The sequence below is a fragment of the Loxodonta africana genome, chromosome 2, assembly GCF_030014295.1.
Source record: "Loxodonta africana isolate mLoxAfr1 chromosome 2, mLoxAfr1.hap2, whole genome shotgun sequence".
Lineage (NCBI taxonomy): Eukaryota > Metazoa > Chordata > Mammalia > Proboscidea > Elephantidae > Loxodonta > Loxodonta africana.
The window spans coordinates 86347616-86369949 of NC_087343.1; the positions used below are offsets into that span (position 1 = coordinate 86347616).

Genomic DNA, 22334 nt, shown 5'->3' on the forward strand with positions numbered 1-22334 from the left:
GTATAAAGAGGAAAGACTTATGTATCAAACTCAAATGTATCTAAAACTTTTCTACTTCCTGTCTTCCCTTTCTCAGATTAAAAAACAAGAACAAAAAACCAGTTGCCTTGCCATCAAGTCAATTCCGACACATAGCAACTGTATATGACAGAGTAGGACTGTCCCGTAGGGTTTCCATGGAGCAGCTGGTGGATTCAAACTGCCAACCTTTTCTGGTTAGTGGCCAAGCTCTTAACCACTGTGCCACTAGGGCTCCCTTACTCAGATAATGACATCAAAATTATCCAGTAGGAAACTCAGAATCATTCTTGTTTCTTCCAACTCTTTCTCTTCTATTCCTAATTTGGCTAATCAGCTAAGAAACAACTATGTTATGTTTCAGCCATCAGACATTAACTATGAACTGCTTGTTCCTTTCCAATCCTACCACCACGGCTCTTGAATAGGTTTAGAAAGTCTCTTCCTTGGGCTACTGCAATAGCCAATCAACTGTTACCCCTGCATCTGGTCTCTTTAGTGGCGTCTGTTCCCCTTGTTCATCATTTAAATGTTAGTGTTTTCTGGAGTTCTGCTTTACACCTTCTTACCTTCTCATTCTCTACTTCCTCCCTGAACAATTAGTCTAACCCTGTGGATTCAACTCATGGCCCTCCAATTTTTATTTCTACCCTAAAATCTCTAGGCTTCAAATCTGTAGGTTCATCTGCCGATAGGATATCCCTAATTCCAGGTCCCAGAAGAAACACCACTTAACCACCTCAAACCTAGTCATTTTGTGGTCCTCATTTCAGAAAATAATAGCTCCATCTGCCCAGATTACAGCTCCAAACCAGGGTATTATCCTTGATTTATTTCATTCTCATCCCCTACATTTATTTTTATCACTCAAATCTGTTCATATCGCTCCATACCTACCGCCACTACCTTAGTTCAGGCCATCATTAAATCTCACCTGGATTATTCTAACAGACTCCGAAGTAGTTTCCCCACCCCTAGACTTGCTCCTCTGCAATTCCTGGTGATAGTTGGGGTGATTTTCCTAAAAATGGACATATGAACGTGCCACTCTCCTACTTAAAATCCTTTAATAGCTATTACTGCCCTTAAGATCACATGCAAACTCTTAACTAACCTACAAAGCCCCTTAAGCTCCCTCTTGAGCACCATCACCAGCCACTCTCCCTTTCAGTAATTAAACTTCAGTTCTGCTGAAATACTTGATCTTTCCTTGCCTGTCGCGGTCTTTGTACATGTTCCCCCCTACTCCTGGAACGGGAGTCCTGGTGGCGCAGTGGTTAAGAGCTGAGATGAGCTATGGCTACTAACCAAAAAGTCTGCAGTTTGAATCCACCAGTTGGTCCTTTGGGAACCCTATGGGATGGTTCTACTCCATCCTATAGGGTCACTGTGAGTCGGACCAGAAGATGACTCTATGGCAATGGGTATTCCTGGAATGTTCTCCCCCCACCCCTGCTCTCTGCCTCCTTTGCCTAACTCTCATCTTTTGATGTCCATTAGGATTTTATTTACTACTTTGGCACTACTGCCCTGACTATGCCCCTCTCAAGACTGGGTTTAGTGGCTTTCTGGTTTGCTCCAAGAGCACATTGTATTTACTCACTGAATACAGCCATTTCTCTATATACTCTAACTGCCTCCTCTCTTTCATTCACAACACCGTAGTTTTTTGAGGGCAAGAAGTTTTTACACAGTTGTATCCAAGATGCCTAATGAAGGCTGAATCCACTGTACAGCATGGATTCAGGTCACTGTTCTTCTTAAATATATATGGTGGCTAGCACATGCCTACTGAATAAAGTTTCAATTTCTTTACACAGCATATAAGGCTCTTTTCAATATGCTAGAGCTTATCTTTCCGAGTTTATTTCCAGGAACTCCTGCCTCCCATTCCCCCTATCCTCTATCCATATTACTCTCAACAACTCTAGCACCATTTATACATGTTGATGCCTCTACAATTTTGTTTATACTGTTCTCACTTTCTGGAATGTCACTCCTCTGCTTGTTTGCCTGGACAACTTTTTCCAAAGAAGACTCAATGGCTCTCTCCTCTAATCATCACAAAACTTTACACTTTATTCTCTTATTGCACATATCTCACTGTATTAAAGTTATTTGTTTTTATTCCTGCCTCACTGGCTAGATAATGATGTTCAAGAAGGTTACAAAGTATATCTACTGATCTCTGATGCCTACCACAATGCCTGGTATCTAGTACTACTCTAATATTTATCACGGTGGGATAATTAAAAACAAAGTTAACTCTGTTTCAACTACTCTTACCAAGATATTGAGATAGAAGACAAGTAAGAGGAAAATGGTTCATTCTACAAAATGTAAGAACGAAAATATATGGATTTGTACATCTTTGATGAACCCTAGGATAAAAGAATTTGGGTTCCTCCCCACCCCATCCCTTCTTTTTAAAAGTACCACAGAGAGCTTCTACTAATTCTCACGCAGATAAACTCTTCTGAGTTACTCCCTATTCCAATCCATCCTTGCAAGAAAAATAAGAGCATGAGGGAAAAATAAAACGGGCTGGAAATATTTCATTAGTAATGATCAACTATGAACTTCAACTGGTAAATTCAATGGCAGAAGTCCAGACTGCCTTGATTTGAATGCGAGCCCTGTGACTTTCTAACTTTGTGCAAATCGCTAATCTATCATTTGTTAATCATTGTACAGATAAAGAAACCTCAAGACTTAAAATCTGTTCCTAGATTATAAGAGTACTAAAAAAAAAAAAAAAAAAACACACCAAACCCATTACTGTCAAGCTGATTCCGACTCATTGAGAACCTATAGGACAGAGTAGAACTGTTCCATATGATTTCCAGGGAGCGGCTGGTGGATTTGAACCGCAACCTTTAGTTAACAGCAGAGCTCTTAATTACTATGCCATCAGGGCTCCAAATTATAACAAAGGATCCCCAAAACTGAATATGAATTCTAAAGAAACTTTTGCATATTCTAGACCAGTTGGGTATTAAATATATAGTAGCTGAGCAAATAAGCATGTCCTAAAGGACTTTATGGAAACTCTGATGGTGTACTGGTTAAGTGCTAGGGCTGCTAACCAAAAGGTTGGCAGTTCAAATCCACCAGGCACTCCTTGGAAACACTAAGGGGCAGTTCTACTCTGTTCTGTAGGGTCGCTATGAGTCAGAATTGACTTGATGGCAATGGGTTTGGTTTTGGTAAAGGACTTTATGGAAACCCTGGTGGTGTAGTGCTTAAGTGCTACAGCTGCTAAACAAAAGGTAGGCGGTTCAAATCCACCAGGCCCACTATGGGGCAGCTCTACTCTGTCCTATACGGTTGCTACGAATCAGAATCGACTCGACAGCAATGGGTGTGGTTTTTGGTTTAAAGGACTTTATATTTCAGAGTTGGTACTAGGTTCTAACTAAGACCTTTTTTGTTATATTTTAGAAAATTACTTCTAATTTTATTTCTTCATTTTCATGTGTATTAGTACACTGATCTAGCCTTCAATAATGTTTTTGTTGTTGTTAGGTGCTGTTGAGTTGGTTCTGACTCATAGCGACCCTGTGCACAACATAATGAAACACTGCCCAGTCCTGTGCCATCTCTTCAATAAGGTATGGTTTAATTAATAAACAATTATCAAGGGCTTTGAAAAAACAAAAACACTAAAGTGATGAAGTAGCTTATATAATTCATTAATGATACAGCATATTATATTAATTCCTGTAATGTTTTACCACTCTAGTTCTTAACATCTCGGTTCTTAATTTTCTCAAAGCTTGCATAAAATGATGTATTAAAAAAATAAACTTCAAAATCTGTGTTGGTTTTGGTTAGGAAATTGGCAGATTTAAGATGTGAAAAAAAAAGATGTGGGTGCTATAAAATTAAGATGTTATATTGTAATTCTAATAAATACTGTTATCTTCCTTGCTAAAATAAATGATCATTTTGAAATTTTAAAATACTAACATATATATCTGACAAATGGATCTAAAAACAGTATTGTATAATGTTAATAAAAAAATTTCAACATAAAAGCCACAAAGATGATTCTCAAAAATATTTTTATATAGCCTACAATTTTTGGTAAATGAATAGATTATGATTTAGCTCCATTTTGAAAGTACAGCCAAATCTTGATTATCTTTAGTCTGGAAGCTATGGATAGCTTGAATAATTAAAATCCACATACCTTTCCTGAACCTTATCTCTAGCCTCTTCTCTCACTAAATCTTTACCACTATTAACTTAATGGTCTAGTTTGCATTTCAACCTTCTTTCATAATTAAGCAATGAAATGGCAAAATAAATTACATAAATATGTTTTTTAAAAAAAGGAAGCAAGAGCTAATCTATACACTAGATAATCAGTCTCTGAATAATCAAGAGTTGGCTGCACAGTAGTATGTTTATCTCACGAATTAAAATAAGCTTATCCTTCATATCTCTAAATAAAATCAAACAAGGAGTTCCTACGCCTTAACATTCCCAGGCAGAGTTTCTCTGAGTACCTGAAAGAACCCTGGTGGTACAGGACCTACTGGCATGCCATCTCCTGGGGGAATGTTTCCTAGCACTGGGCTGGGAGCTGCTGCAGCACTCTGCAAGAATAAAGGAGAAACAAACCTGTATCATTACAGGGAAGGCACAAAACCAAAGACTGATGATAATAGATTGTAGGAAGGGACTTTTTTGGTTCCCGGGAACAAATCCTTGTGATGTTCTTCACTCCAGGGGTAAAGTGAGATCCAAAAGTCAGCTTAGTATATAACCGGTTAAGTCAGTTGATTTAAACAGATCTTTTTAAAAAAAATTTTGTAGTCACATAAGTTTAATAAAATGGTAGGTATGAGTGATGTATATACTTATATATACATATGCTAACAGCAACATAACAAATGATAAAGGTTTAAGTAAATGCTTTATTTTAAGGCACAGGTGCATGAAATGACAACATCAGTTAACAGAAATATGTAAACAATAGGGTAATAAGTACGAAGATGGTGATTGTAGGAGTTAGAAAAAAATAACTTTTTTAAGCTTATGATTTTTTAATGTCATAAAAAGGTGCAATTAATTTTCTGCCTACAGGTGGCAACACTTACATTAGCTATTCTCTGATAAGCTAAAATTGGTAGCCAAAGTTTAGCTTCTAGGGTGGTGCCAAAACCCAAAACCAAGCCCAGTGCCGTCAAGTCGATTCCGACTCATAGCGACCCTATAGGACAGAGTAGAACTGCCCCACAGGGTTTCCAAGGACCGCCTGGCGAATTCGAACTGCCGACCCTTTGGTTAGCAGCCGTAGCACTTAACCACTACGCCACCAAGTAGCTAGGAATTGAGTAAGAAAAAGGAATTCCTTTTGGAGAGATTAGTTTCATATAAAAAATTTTGGAAAAAGTCAGATTGAAAATTCAAAGTCTACTTTCAATTGCAAAGTATTTTACGGAATCCTAGGGCTTCATGAATTAGGAGTATGAAAAACCTTGGGATAGAATCACTGTTATCAAATCAGGGTTACAGCCTTAATACCCACGACAGGGCAGTTACACATATAACTATTCCACAACCACGGATTTCATCTCTCAGCGCGGTCCGACGGATTACAAATATTAAGTAAGAATAGCCAGGATGGGACCAAAAATATGCTGAAGACAGATGACCATGAAGCCAATACTTCTGTTATGAAAAGAACTCAAAACAAATATTAGATCTAGAGTATCTGTTGTATTGTCCTCACTATATGTGGCAGTATATTCATTCATGCATTAATATTTCATTAGGAGAATGATGTAATATCCAGTGTATTTTAGCATATATTTTGTGGTATGGAAATTGGTAAAAATACTAAACATGTTTATTCTATAGTACTGGCAGTTATTAATATCAAAGGCCAATGATTTTAATATTTCCTGAAAGGGAGTCTAGATTTAAATGTGGTTATCTGAAATGCTGTTTACTTATGAATGCTAAAATTTTAAACTTATTTTAAATCTCTGATAAAGCATATGAGTATAAAAGGAGAAATAGTATTTTAGATATTAATATACTCTTTTAAGTAAAAACATGCGATTTCATTCAATGTACATTAGTTGAATACCTACCATTTGCTCAATACTGTTTCATTTAGCTTTATACATCAACATCCATGTTTTTAAACAGGAAAGGCAAATTGCTTTTTTTCAGTTTTCATTAACTTCTGTAAAATTTTAAACCGCAATATTATAGTGTGAGGCCGAATTACCACCAATCACTTGTCCTCTTTTAGTTTAAATATTATTACAGGAGCCCTGGTTGTGCAGTGGTTAAGTGCTTGGCTGCTAACCCAAAGGTTGGTAGTTCAAACTCACCAGCCATTCCATGGGAGAAAGATGTGGCAGCCTGCTTTTGTAAATATTTACAGCCTTGGAAACCCGACAGGGCAGTTCTACTCTATCCTACAGGGTCACTATAAGTCGGAATCAACTTGACAGCAATGGGCTTTATGTATGATTACCTGCTGCCGTCGAGTCAATTCCCACTCATAGTGACCCTACAGGACAGAGTAGAGCTGCCCCACAGAGAATCCACCAGGAGCGCCTGGTGGATTCAAACTGCCAAGCTTTTGGTTAGCAGCCATAGCACTTAGCCACTATGCCACCAGGGTTTCCACTACATATTACTACAACCTGTCAACTACTGATGGATAGAATTTGTTGTTAGTACTAAAAGTTAGACGCAGGATGTCACTATTGTTCTAATTGTTGTATAAAACACTTTTGCAATTAAAAAAAGATGTATGTATAAAAGAAACACATTTGTAAAACATACTGACCTATACTTTTACAGGAATTATACTCTAACATGGGGTTTTTTTTAATGAATGTTTACAACAAATATGGGTTTTTTGGTTTTTTTTTTATTGAATGTTTACAACAAATATATGTAACATACATATGTAAAACAACAAAATGGTATTCTCTTAATCATTTCAACTTCTTAGTGTAGTTTAGGGGCTGTGGTGGTGCAGTAGTGAAGAGCTCTGCTGCTGACCAAAAGGTTGGCAGTTCAAATTCACTAGCCGCTACTTGGAAGCCCTATGGGGCGATTCTACTCTGTCTGATAGTGTTCCTATGAGTTGGAATCAACTCGACGATAATGAGTTGTGTTAGTGTAGTTTAAAGATACTATTTCTCCCTTAATTCTAGTTGTCTAAAAACTACACAAAGGATGCTCATAACTGATCCAAAGGGGGAAAATGTTTGTTTACGTCTAAAGTAAAACTCAACAGGTAAAGATTCTGGGCTATCATTTGCTCCTTTATTTTTCTTTCCTTTCTAGGGGGACTACATTGTTTTAAAGGAACCCTGGTGACACAGTGATTAAGTGCTCAGCTGCTAACCAAAAGGTTGGTGGTTCGAACCCACGAGCCTCTCTGAAGGAGAAAGATGAAGCAGTCTGCTTCCGTGAAGATTACAGCCTGGAAACCCTATGGTGCAGTTTTACTCTGTCCTATAGGGTCCCTATAGGATCACAACAGTCCTTCCTGATAATGTGTCCAAAGTAACTGAGCCAAAGTGTCACCATCCTCATATCTAGGGAGCATTCTAGTTGTGTTTCTTCTAAGGCTGAGGCATCTTTTCAATGATTAGCTGTGTAATCTGCACTTCTTAGCGTATCTCAGAACAAGAAATGAGGCAGTCTATCTCTTTTTAAAGTTTGCCTAGTGACACGGTATATTAAAGATCTTCTTGGGAGAAATACTATAACTCAGTTTCCAAGAAAGACATAGAACAAGAAATATTTAAAAGGAATCATTGGTGGGAAACAAAACTAAGACTAAATATGTTGATATTTCACTTGTTCAAAGGAAAAAAAAGGCCAAACGAAAACAATAACGCTATCGATTTGGTGATGAAGGACATGTGGTAAAGGGTGAATGTTCACTAAACCCATTTTTTTTTTCTTCTTGAGCACATGGCCAGACTACATTTCCCACCCACTCCTCTTTGTGTTAGGTGAGGTCACGTGATTCTTGTTGGTGTTAGGTGCTGTTGATTCGGTTCTGACTCATAGCAACCCTATGCACAACAGAACGAAATATTGCCGGGTCCTGTGGCATCATCACAATCGTTGCTATGTTTCAGCCCATTGTTGCTGCCACTGTGTCAATCCATCCTGTCAAGGGTCTTCCTCTTTTTTTGCTGACCCTCTACCTTGCTAAGCATGATGTCCTTCTCCATGGACTGGTCCCTCCTGATAACATGTCCTAAGTACGTGAGATGAAGTCTTGCCATCCTCACTTCCAAGGAGCACTCTGGCTGTATTTCTTCCAAGAAAGACTAGTTCCTTCTTCTGGCAGTCCATGGTATATTCAATATTCTTTGCCAACACCATATTCAAAGGCATTAATTCTTCTTCAGTCTTCCTTATTCATTGCCCAGCTTTCTCAAGCATATGAGGTGATAGAAAACACTGGTCCAGTTGTGAGGATTTTTTTTTTTTAATTTTTATGTTGAGGTGTAATCCATACTGAAGCCTACAGTCTTTGATCTTCATCAGTAAGTGCTTCAAGTCCTCTTCACTTTCAGCAAGCGAGATGGTATGTATCATCTGCATATCACAGGTTGTTAGTGAGTCTCCCTCCAATTCTGATGCTGTGTTTATTTATATAGTCCGACTTCTCAGGTTATTTGCCCAGCATGTAACTGAGTTATGGCAAATACAATGTGGGTGGAAGTGATACATGAAGATTTCAAGTCTGGCCCATAAAACCACCCACGCAGTCCCCTATACATGCTCTATTATTCTCTACCTACTGGCTGAACGTAGATGAGAATAAGGCTCAAGAACACAAAGTAGAGCTCTCATCTCTTCCACCCATTATCATTTGCCCATATTTAGGACTGCTAGATTTAGCAAATAAACATACAGGACACCTAGTTAAATTTGAATTTCAGATGCACAAAAAATAAATTTTTTAGTATAAGTATTCCTCACTAAATATTTTTTGTTGTTAGTTGCCATCAGCTGCCTCTGACTCATGGCAGCCCCATACACAATAGAATGAAACATTGCCTGATCCTGTGCCGTCTTCAGGATCACTGGTATACTTGAGTCCATTGTTGCAGCCACTGTGAATTTTGAGTGCCTTCAGACCTTTTTTTTTTTTTTTTTCAGACCTATCTTCCAACACTGTATCGGATAAACTCCTGTTGTGATACACAGGGTTTTCATTGGCTAATTCTCAGAAGTAGATCACCAGGCCATTCTTCCTACTCTGTCTTAGTGTGGAAGAGCCAATGAAAACCTGTCCACCATAGTGATCTTTGAAATACTGCTGGTATAGCTTTCAGCATCATAGTAACACATAAGCCACCACAGTATGACAAACTGATAGACAGGTGGTAGATGAAATATCTAGGATGTATTTATATGTTCATGCAATATTTAGGATATATAAAACTAAGAATAACTAATCATTTATCTGAAATTCAAATTTAACTGGGCATCCTGTATTTTATCCGACAATTCTACTTATATTGGACTGTTACATAAGCAACAAATAAACTTTTATTGTATTAGGTCATTGAGATTTGGGATAGTTTTTATAATCACTTGCCTATCTTCACTAACACAAAAAGCAAAAAATATTATTTTAAAGAAGAATAACAGAAATAGTAGTAATGATACTAACGATAGTTACAGAAATAATTAGGTTTGTGAATAAAGTTTGAAAATATCACCACATAGTTTTTTGCGGCTAAGCTGATAAAGAACCAAGTACCTCTGACTCTTAGAAGCAGTATATGGAACAACAGATTCATGGTATTAATTTATGATACTTATTGAGTACATATTAGGTGTGATGTACTCTGGGATATATAACAACGAGTAAGACACATTTTGTGCTTTCAGGGGCACAGCAGGGCAGCTTAGACAAGTGTTAAAATAACCCTTGCATAATGTAAAAAGCAATACATGCCAAATACAGAGAGAAAATGGTGTTAATGAAAAATCTTTAATTTTGACACCATAAAAGGTGTTACAGAAATGACAGGAAGAGAAAAACTTACTTGTAAGAAGACAGAAAGAGTATTTTATTTTTAATTTCTTTGTCATGGTGCTATGCTCCCAGAATCTAGTGCCCACTCCATTCTTGATAAGCTAAAAAAAAAAAACAAACGAAATTCCCTTCCCTTCTTTTTTCCTTTAACAGTTTAGAGACAATGTTTAAATACAAGCCTGGTTGATCTTATTAAAAACAGGAACAACGGCTATCATTTACTGGGCCCCTACTAGGTGCTAGGAATTGTATTGAGTGCTTTATGTAATCTACTTTAATCATTACAATAGCCTCAAAAAGGCATTATCTTTCCCACTTTACAAATAAGAAAGCTATAGAACAAACATATTATGCAACAGAATAACAGACTGGCTCATGAAATAAACAGTATCACCCTTGAGTATCGTGCTCCCTTAAAAAAAATCATCTATATGAGACCAAATTGTCAACTTTTACCCTACCTAAAGCAAAGGTGAGAAAGTCAGGGGCAGGGAAGCTAGATTAATGGAACTATAACAACCAGAATGGAAATAGTTAAGAATGTTGAAGCAATGTGGAAAATGTAACCAATGCCCCTGAACAATATATGCAGAAATTGTTAAATGGGAACCTCATTTGTTGTGTAAATGTTCACCAAAAACTCAATAAAATATTTTTTAAAAAATAGTGAGGAAAGTAGAAAAGAAGAAAGATGAAGGAAGGACGGAAAGAAGAGCCTAGCAAATCCTAAGGAAGGGAGAGAATCTGAGTTCTAGAACTACCACATTACATTATTCACAAGCTCTATTTTCAATAACAGAAAAAAAATTCACAAGATACACAGAGAAACAGGGAAGGCTGGCCCATTCTAAGGAACAAAATAAATAAACAGAAACCATCCCTGAGGAAGACTGGGCATTGGACCTACTATATACAGATTTTAAAACAGCTGTTTTATATATGCTCAAGAACTAAAGGAAAATATAGGTAAAAACTAAAGGAAATCAAGAAAAGAATGCATGAACAAAATGAGAATATTAACAAAGATATAACAATTATAAAAAGAAACCAAACAAATTCTGGAGTAGGATGGTACAATAACTGGAATTAAAAATTTATAGAGGGGTTCAACAGTATATTTGAGCTGGCAGAAAAAAGAATTAGCAAAGTTAAACATGGGACAATTGAGATGATCTAGTCTGAGAAACAGGAAGAATAAAAATGAACAGAGAATAAGAGGCCCATGAGGCACCACTAAGCAGACCAATATATACACTATAGGCCTTCCAGAAGGAGAGAAGAAACGGAATGGGGAAGGAAGATATTTGAAGAAATATTGGCTGAAAACTTTCCAAATTTGACAAAAGGTATGAATTTGCATATACAAGAAGCTCGAAGACATTCAAATAGAATAAACCCAAGGAGATCCTATGCCAAGACACATTATAATTAAACCATCAAAAAAATGGAGAAAATAATTTTGAAAAAAGCAATAGAAGAGTGAACCATCTAATGTACAAGGGAGGCCCAATGAGACTAAGTGTTGATTTCTCCTAAGAAACCATGGAGGCCAGAAGAAAGAGGAATGATATATTCAAAATACTAAAAGAAAAATACCTGTCATTTAAGAATCCAGTACCCAGCAAAACTGTACTTCAAAAATGAGGATGAAATTTAAGGCATTTCCAGGTAATCAAAAGCTGAGGGACCTGGTTACTACCAAACCTGCCCTAAAAAAAATTGTAAAGGGAGTCATCCAATTTGAAGCGAGGACACTAAATAGTAACTTGTAACTGTATGAAGAAATAAAGATGTTTGGTAAAGGTAATTTCAAGGCAAATATAATGACCAGTTTTGATGTATTTTTAGTTTGTAACTGTATTTGTTATGTCTTACATGATATAAAAGACAAAAGTATAAATAATAATTACAAATATGTGATTCTGGGCACATAAGGTATAAAGATGTAATTTGTGACATCAGCAACATAAAGAGGGAGGGAGAAGTGGTATAGAAAGTTTTGTATGTTATGAAGTTGGTATCAATGTAAACTAGGTTGTTATAAGTGGCACAAATGGTTAAGCACTGGACTACAAACTGAAAGGTTGGAGGTTCAAGTTCACCCAGAGGAGCCATGGAAGTAAGGCCTGGCAATCTGCTTCTGAAAGGTCACAGCCTTGAAAGACCTATGGAGTAGTTCTACCCTGAACATATGAGGTTACCATGAATCACAATCGACTCAGTGGCAACTAACAACAGCAATAACAAATGTAATCTGCAATGGTAACCACTAAAAAATTCCTTAAAAATGTATGCAAAAGGAAATGAGAATCAAAATGATTCAACACAAAAAAAATCAACAAACAAAATAAGGCAGTTTTCAAGGAAATAAGGGACAATAAAGTTATAAGACACAGAAAACAAACAGCAAAGTGGCAAAAGTGAATACTTTATCAGTAATTACATGCTAATGGTTAAACGTTCCAATCAAAATGCACGGATTGGCAGAATAGATAAGAAAATATAACCCAACTATATGTTGCACACAAGAGACTCATTTAAAATCAAAAGACACAAATAGCTTCAAAGTGAAAGGATGGAAAAAAAAAAATTCCACGCAAATTGAAACCGAAAGAGAGCTGATGTGGCTATATTAATATTAGGCAAAATAGACTAACAGCCATGGATTGGAAGATTTAACATTGTTAAAATGGTGATATTCCTCAAATTGATCTGCAAATTCAATACAATGCTTACCAAAATCCCAGCTTTTTGTTTTGTTTTTTTTTAATTGGCAAGATGATCCTGAAATTCATATGGAAGACAAGGGTCCCCATATAGCCAAAACAGTTTTGAAAAAAAATTATAAAGTAGGAGGGCTCACACTTTCCAATTTCAAAACATATTACAAAGCTACAGTAATCAAAATATGTGGTTTAGACATATAGAAGAATGAAATAGAATTGACAGTCCAGCAACAAACCCATATATCTATGGCCAATTAATTTTTAGTAAGAGTGAAAAATCCATTCAATGGGGAAAAAATAATCTCTTCAATAAATGGTGGGGGCCAAACTGGATCTCCACATGCAAAACAAACTTGGATCCATACCTCATACCATATAAAAATGAGTTAAAAATGGATCAATAAGCTAAATATAAGAACTAAAACCATAAAACTCCTAGAAGAAAACATAGGGGTGAAGCTTCAGCACCTTTTTTTAGGCAATGGATTCTTAGCTATGACACCCAAAGCATGAGCAGCAATAGAAAAACATAGATAAAATGGACTTCATTAAAATTAAAAACCTTAGTGCATCAAGTGGCATTACCAGGGAAGTGAAAAGACAACCTAGAGGGTAGGAGAAAATATTTAGAAACCATAAATCAGATAAAGGTTTACTATCCAAAATATATAAATTATTATTAAAACTCAAAGACTAACAACCCAAATAAAAAATGGGGTAAGGATATAAGTAGACATTTCTCTAAAGATAAACAAATGGCCAACCAACATATGAAAAGATGCTTAACATCATTAGTTATTAGGGAAATGCAAATCACAACCATAATGAGATACCTGCAGTTGCTGCACAGAACAGTTTAGTGGTTCCTCAAAAAGTTAAACACAGAATTACCATGTTGTTGTTGTTCTTAGGTGCTGTCAAGTTGGTTCTGACTCATAGCCACCCCACACATAACAGAAAAACATTGCCCGGTCCTGCGCCATCCTCACAATAGTTGCTATGCTTGGAATATCACGACTCAGCAATTCCACACCTAAGTATATATCCAAAAAGAACTGAAAACAGGGACTCATACTTGTACCCAAAGGTCCATAGCAGAATTATTCACAATAGCCAAAAGGTAGAAACAATGGAAGTGCCTATCAATAGATGAATGGATAAATAAAATGTGGTATATACATACTATGGAGTATTACTCACATGTAAGGAGAAATTAAATTCTGATACATGGCACCACATGGATGAACTGTGACATTAGGCTAAGTGAAATATACAAAAGGACAAATATTTTATGATGCCACTGATATGAAATACCTAAATAGGTAAATCCATCAAGACAAAAGAAGATTAGTGGTTACCAGGGCAACAGGGAGGTGGGAATGGGAAGTTTAAAATAAAGCATGACACATCCATAGAAAAGAAAAAAATAAACAAATTGCCCCAAATCACAGATCTTTCAAATCCATTGTCTCTTCTTAAAAAAAAAAAAAAAAAAAGTTCAAATGTTTCAACTCACATCTAACTACCTACCTACTAAAAATATTTGTGATCTCTCTCACATTTCTTTTCCAGTTAAAGTCATTTGGGATTAGGAAAAAGTTGGACACAGATTTATTTTGTTTTGCAGTATGAAGCTAATAACATTAGCATTAAGATAACTTCTTGAGTGTGTGAAGATCTGTGTTAACGCTTACACAGAGAGATCCATAAGCAAATGAGACTTTTAAAAGTTGACTTAGCACCAAGTTACCAAATTCACATGATAGAATGAGGTTCATACGGAATAAATACATAAAGTCAGGTTCACTTAGAATAAATATCTACATTTAAAATGCAACCAAAAACCCCCAAAACAAAACAAAACAAATCCACTGCCGTCAAGTTGATTCCAACTCATAGAGACCCTATAGGACAGAGTAGAACTGCCCCAGAGAGTTTCCAAGGAGTGCCTGGTGGATTCAAATTGCTGACCTTTTGGATAGCAGCTGTAGCTCTTAACCACTATGCCACCAGGGTTTCCTTAAAAAGCAAAGTAACCAAATATTTAATTAGAATCAGACATTGTATAAAGAAGCCTGAGATTGACACAGTCAAACAAAATAAAACAGATTCATAAAAAATAATGTAAAAATGTTCAGAAAGGAGAGTGGAACAGTAATATAGCTTTGAATAAAGTGTTTACTCTTTTATTAACCTGTGATTCAAAGAGTGATAGGCTTTTAGTAACTATGAAGAGCATGGAAATGCCAAATATGTTCAGGATTTATCAGCTCTTCTTCATTCATTTTGCACAGCAATGTATAAAACACAGCATGCAATATTATCTCTTCACCTGAAGAGTCAACATTAAAAATAGGTCACAGCTTTTGAGGGAGGAGACAAACTGCCAGAAAGAGAACTACAAGCACAGTAGGGAGTCAAGAAATGATGACGATAATGAGACTGCACAAGTGCTGAGAATCAGGCAAGGAGGCATGAATTCTCATTCCAGCTCTATCACCCATTTCTATGTGGCTTTCTCAGTGATTTGGTTTTTAACAGTAATGCTGAGTTTACACCCTCACAAATGTATTGTGAGGTCAAAGAGAGCCATGATGAAATAGCATTTAATACATATTCCTTAAGTCATGAGTCTAGTCTCTGTAGCTACCTTCTGTTTTTATTTTCTCTATGACAACCTGAATATTTACATAAATCACAAAGTCTAATTAGAGGTGAATTATAAAAATATGAGAATCTTTTTTTTTTTTTTTAAAGGCTTATTTTAGAGGGAAAAGGGGAGGAGAGGAGAGGTTTCTAAAATATTGGTTGTACTTTTCCCTTGCTCTAAACAAAACCAAACCTGTTCCCGTCAAGTCAATTCTGGCTCATAGTGATCCCACAGGACTGAGCAGAACTGCCCTATAAGGCTTCCTAGGCTGTAATATTTACTGGACCCGGTCACCAGGTCTTTTCTCCCACAGGGTGGCTGGTGGGTTCAAACCACTGACCCTTCCATTTAGCAGTTGAGTGCTTTAACCACTGTGTCACCAGGGCTCCCCATTTAACAGCAGTTGTATGAAAATGCAAAAAAAAATTATAACTAGAGCAACTCTCCTTTATGGCTCAATTACTTAGAAATTCGATAACAGCAATAACATCATCAAAAATATAAATATTGCTTCATGTATTTATATATCAATGAAGTAGTATCATCAGGGCAGCAAAGGGTAGAAATAAGACAATGACAGGGTCTTGCTCTTTTAGCAGAACATTTAACATTTTATTTATTTTTGTGTAAGTGAACTAAATGTATAGTTAGCTTTCTTCCCCCCCTTCCATTTTTTCTTCTCTTCTTTCTCTCCCTTCGTCCTCCCCCTCCTTCCCTCTTTTCCTCCTTCCTACCCTTCTCTGCATCCTCCTTTCCTTACTCCTTCCTTCCAACATTGGTTTTCGGCTGAGATGACAATTTCAACAAGAAATGAAAACTGCATTACTCAGGAAGGAAGCTAGTAAGTTTTCCCTCGCCCAAATGCCATTAGACTTCCTGAATAAATAAGAAGCACATTCATTAAAAAAAAAAAAAAAAAGGTGCTTGCATAAGCAACAAAAACAGATTCTGGTCGCCATTATGATAAAAAAACAACCTGAATAATGAAAGTCAGATATGAAAAGACCTATTAGGACATCCTGTACATCTATGGCCAATGCAGTTTTGCCCCCAACAATGTGTAGATTTTTCAGTCCACTGTTAAATAACAAGTAGTGGGATTCCAACCACTTCTCTTTAAGATAATTCCAGAGCATCATAGCCTAATAGATTTCATCAACAGGAAATGTATTTTAAATATACTTATGACTGAAGCTTTCTCATTCAAAATCACTTCATTATTTGTGGTTATACTAGACTGGGATGAATGAGTATACATAATATGTATACGTGTACATACATACATAAAACCAAAATAAATACACCCATTGCATCAGTCAATTCTGACTCCTAGTGACCCTATAGGACAGAGCAGAACTGCCCCATCGGGTTTCCAAAGAGCACCAAACTCTTAAACACTATGCCACCAGGGTTTCCGCTCCTTGGAAACCCTATACGGCAGTTCTACCCTGAGTTGGAATGGACTCAATGGCAACAGGTTTGGTTTGGCTTGGTTATATATGTACCTACATGTATATATGTACACACACACACATACACACACGTCTGTGTGTATAATTATAAACATATAATTAAACCTATATTTAATTTTTATATAATTATTATTTATATATTTACTTGACACACAGGCTCAAATTTTACATTTTGCATAAAAACATTATATATATTGTGTTTATATTCTTGTTCTATAGCTCATTTTATATTCTTTCTTTACAAGGTTAAATAAAAATTTCTTTTTTTAACAAAGTATATATTAATTATAGTTAATGAATCACCAAACTATTTGGCTCATATTTAAAGAACAAACATAACAAGGATTTTCTGGTTTGCTTTTTACTTTGGTTTTCTGTTTGTTTGTTTTGCATGACAATTTATTGTCAAGCCAGCAGTTTGTGTACTATGCTCCAAACTTGAGATTGCTCTCAACAATTGATTTGATCATTATAGAGATAATAAATGCCATGCATAATGGTAACTTAAATAAAAAACATGTTGACTTAAGAGATGAAATTTGGTAAAAACTGGCTTCTCTTCTGTTTCAATGATTCTAACATAGTACATCCACTGAAACCAACTTAATGCTTGTCAGGATCCATTGAACTTTATTGTCAGCATCTGGGTAGTGCTACAGTGCAGATGTTGGAATAGAACACCACAGTAAAACTACTGTCAGTCTCATCTGGTTAATAACAGGACTTCATTGAAAAGACTACTTTCTGTAATTTCTGACTTATTTTTGCCCAAATAAAATCTGTTCTCTGTTTTTTTAAGGCTTATGCCTTGTGGCTCCTTGCAAAACCAACAAAGCTCTCAACTTCTACGATACATTATAGATTTTATTTACAGTTAGATAATTAAATTTGATATTTCTAATTAAAATATACCATTAATATAAAGCATTATCTACAAGTCACAAAATTAAGAACAACCCTATAATCTAAATTTTAGAAGTCTGTATATCTTTTTGGAAATGAATCTTCTCTTTTCCCGTTCTTTTTTTTTTCATTTTTTGTAGGAAACCATTCTTGGGGAGTACTCATATACCAGATCATGCAGACTGTAGTTAAATATAAGAAATCACAGGACCTGGAAGTGTTATTAGAGGCATTATCAAAAAACTTCTCCAACTACTTTGGTAACAAACACCGAGAGTTTTCTTTAAGCATCTTCTATGATGTGTCATCTTTTCCTGACCCTGCCAAATTTTCTCTTCACATCCCAATTAATTGTGGCTTCTATGTTCTCATCTTGGTCTACTATTTGTTGCTCTTCTTAACAACATATAACATGTGCTCAATGCAGAAAAATCGGAAAACACATAAGAACTAGGAAGAAAATAAAAATTAAGCATAATCCCACCAGTCAGAAACAAGTACTGTTAACATCTTTATATAAAATTTTAAAGTAAAAATTAGACTGATTTTTGTAAAGTGATTTTTAAATTTAACAACATAAACATCTGCTTTTCAAATCCTTTCACATTTCTAATATCTTTCTCTTTTTCTCAAATTTTTTTTCTAAATCTTTCTTTCTTACTCTAGACGAGAAGCCAGCAAGTCTTCTGTAAGGGGCCAGATAGTAAATATTTTAGATCTTGTAGGCCATATGGTATTTGCTGCAACCATTCAGCTCTGCCACTGTCTTGCAAAAGCAGACACAGACATACATAAAGAATGAGGGGTGGCTATTTTCCAGTAAACTTCCAAAAAACTTTATTTACAAAACCAAGCAGCAGGCTGTAGTTTGCTGACCAATGTTCTAGATAATTTTATTACATATCAGCAACCCTGGGTGGCACAAACAGTTAAGCGCTTGACTACTAGCCAAAAGTTTGGTGGTTTGAACCCATCTAGAGGCATCTCGGAAGACAGGCCTGTCGATCTGCTTCTGAAAGATCATAGCCTTGAAAACCTGATAGAGCAGTTCTACTCTGCACACACTGGGTCACCATTAGTCAGAATCGACTCGATGGCAACTAACAACATTTATATATCACAATTACTATCACCTGTAGCTGGAAATTTCACAGATTATTTTTATATACCAGGCCTTTCTGATCAATACAGATTGACACAGTACATGAAACCAAGGACTATGTTCACTTGCAGAGGTAATCGCAAATGTAATCTTCAAAAGTAGTAGGAAATCCTTCACGCTGGAAGGGTGCCAGTACAATTTGTATCTTAGAAACCTGTATTTCAAAAACAAAGTAGGATTCTCTTCTCCCTCCCCTTTAGCCAATAAAAGTTCAACTTAAATGGGTAGTAACTTGCTGAAAAAGTTAGAGAATTTTCACCTCCATTTCAAATCTGTGATACAGAGAGACTAAGATTAAAGGATTTGGGATAGTAAGACACCAACAAGTTTATATGCCCCCACATCCACGCTCTCCTCTTTCCCCTAGGGCCCCTCTGTCTACTTCTACTATGGATATTCCTTACTGCCTCTTTATCATGGCTCAGAAGCCCTCTGTGTTTATTTTCTCTCTCTGCCTCTCTAAGTCTCTTTAATCTCCCTCTCCCCCACACCATTACTTGCTTGCTCCCATCAGCATTTAAATTTATTCGGGTCTACTTTAAGAAAGTCTTTCCTAATCTCAAACAGTACTCTCCTACCACCCTCACTTCCTTTCCACAGCAAGTTTCCTGAAAGCATCATCTACACTTCCCTTTTCCCATTTATTCCTCAATCCACTCCAATCAGGTTTTTGCCCCCACTGATGCACTAAAGCTGGCTAAAGTTATCAGTGAAACGCTTATTGTTTCATCAGTTGTCACTTCTCATCCCTTATCTTGTTCAAAGGGCAGGTTGGTGTACTGGTCAAGAGTACAAATTCTATAGTCAAATTGCATGAGTTCAAATCCTGATTCTGCTACTGACTAGCTGGGCATTCTTGTGCAAGTCATTTAACCTTGCTGTGCTTTGGTTTCCTCATCTACAAAATAGAAATATAATAAAACCCATCCCAAAGGACTGTGGTAAATATTAAATTAATTAATGTATGCAAAACTGCTTAAAACAGTGCTCGGATCATAGTAAGCTCTACATAAAAGCTCATTATTATTGAACATCTCACCAGCATTTGACACTATCTCTCCTTCCTGAAAGCATCTCTTTCCACGGTAACACATTTTATGGAGTTTTCTTCCTAACTCTTTGATTCATCCATCCTAGTCTTACTTCCATGTTCCTCTTCCTTTATCAGCCGTTTTTTCCTCCCAAACCCACTTCTCTTCTTCAAACTACACCCTGTCCCTGGGTAATCTCTTCCATTCTCATGTTTTCTACTACCACCTGATGTCTCCCAATCTTTACCACCTACCAAAATCTTTCTCCTTATCAAGATACCTATATAACTTGCCTGCAGTACAGGTGGATATCTCAAAAGTATATAAAACTAAAAATGTCTAAAACTCACCTTATCTTCCCATTTCCCACCTCAAAACTTACTCCTCTCTCCTGTTTTATGTACAGGCAGTATCCCAGTTACCAACATCCGACTTACGGACAACTTGTACATAAGAACTGACTGCCAATTATATTAAAAAATTGAGTTAAATACAATGGTTCATAATAATGAATACATGCACTACTTTGTGACACTCATGAAAACACTAAGTGTTATGGAAGTGTTTAAGTGCTTCATATACATAGAGAAAAAAAAAAAAAAACCCACTGCTGTCGAATCTATTGCAACTTACAGTAACCCTACAGGACAGAGTAGAATGGCCCCACAGTGTTTCCAAGGAGCGGCTGGTAGATTCGAACTACTGACCTTTTGGTTAGCAGCCAAACTCTTAACCACTGGGCCACCAGGGCTCCTTTAATATGCATAAAACAAAACAAAACAAAACAAAAAAACCCAAACCCACTGCCACTGAGCCAATCCCAACTCACAGTGACCCTACAGGACAGAGTAGAATTGCCCCATAGGGTTTCCAAGGAGTGCCTGGTGGATTTGAACTACCGACCTTTTATTTAACAGCCATAGCTCTTAACCACTATGCCACCAGGGTTATATTTATATGTGTGGTAGAAAGGTAAAATATATACTAAATACTAAGCAAAACGTTTGACTAACTGATGCTAAATAAGAACCATAGGTACCTGTTCCAACTACATACAAACTGAACTTAAAGACAGACTTAGGAAAGGATCTCGATCATAACCTGGCAACTGCCTATATCTCAGAGAATGGCACCATTACCCATCCATTGTGCCAAACCTGAAATATGAGAGTTTCCCTAGACTCCTCATTCTCTCCCCCGCCTTCCACATTCAGTAAAGGTTCTGCCAGTCCCACCTCTTCATAGCTATCATAGCTACATCTCTCCATTTCCACTGCTACTATCTCAGTCTAGGCCACTATCATCTCTAACCTATATTTCAATTGCCTTCTAACTAAAGTCTCTGCCTCCAGTCTTAAGGCCCTCCAAAACATGCTCTTCAATTGCAATTAATACATATACTCTAAAATGCAAATCTGATCAATGCAAAAAAAGCTTAATGGAAAGTTTAATGGCTACATATTGCCGTTATGAAACTGTGGCATTCCTTAAGGGGATAAAAAGACTCTTCATGGCCTGGCCCCTACTTATCTCTTCAGCCTGATATCATATCACCACTCTCTCTCCATCTCTGAAAGCTTACTACCTACATTCCAGCATAATTTAATTTTTTTTTAATGTTACTTAAAAGGACCACTCTCATTCACAATTGATGCTTCAAATACGCTGTTTCCTCTATCTGAAATACCTCTCTCTCACTTTTTACCTAGCTAACTACTCTTTGGTTTAAATACCATTTTCTCTAGGACATCTTCTCAGACCCCTTTAAACTGTGCTCAATATCTCTGCCAATGCACTCTTTTAAAAAAATTTACTGACATGCAATAAACAGCACATACTTAATGTATATAACTGATAAGCTTTGACATATGCATGTAGCAGCATAATCAAGATAATAAACATATCCATCACCCCCAAAGTTTCCTTTAATGCTCCTTTATAATCCTCCTTCCTACCACCTCCAGGCCACCATTTATTTGCTTTCTGTCACTATAGACCATTTTGTAATTTTTAGAATTTTATATAAATGGAATCACTTAGAATGTGTTCTCTCTTTGTCTGATTTCTATAACTTATAATTATTTTGAGATTCATCCTTGTATGTCTGTATTCTTCATTCCTCTGTGAGATCCATATTTCCTTTTGGTGTCATTTTCCTTCTGCTTGAAGGAATTCCTTTAACATCCCTCTCCTCTCCCTCAACCTCTCCCCAGCCTCCCAACCCTGCCATGCCAGGGGCTGCTTGTAGGATTTTTATCTTTGTCACTGGTTTTGAAAAATTTGATCAAACACTTTGATGCATCTTTCTTCATGTTGTGCTTGGAGTT

The 22334-nt window shown here is 36.5% G+C and overlaps 1 protein-coding gene across 8 annotated transcripts in view; it reads right to left on the minus strand.

The window, feature by feature from the left end:
• The window catches only part of SSBP2 (single stranded DNA binding protein 2), a 300768-nt gene that overhangs the window by 89977 nt on the left and 188457 nt on the right, over positions 1 to 22334 (minus strand). For 5 of the 8 annotated variants that reach the window (XM_064273715.1, XM_064273686.1, XM_064273694.1 and 2 more), the window contains exon 5: positions 4530 to 4619. The exons of the other annotated variants lie outside the window; for them this stretch is intronic. In XM_064273715.1, the coding sequence (XP_064129785.1) occupies positions 4530 to 4619 (90 nt within the window). The remainder of the gene's footprint in view (positions 1 to 4529; positions 4620 to 22334) is intronic. 8 annotated transcript variants of the gene reach the window in all.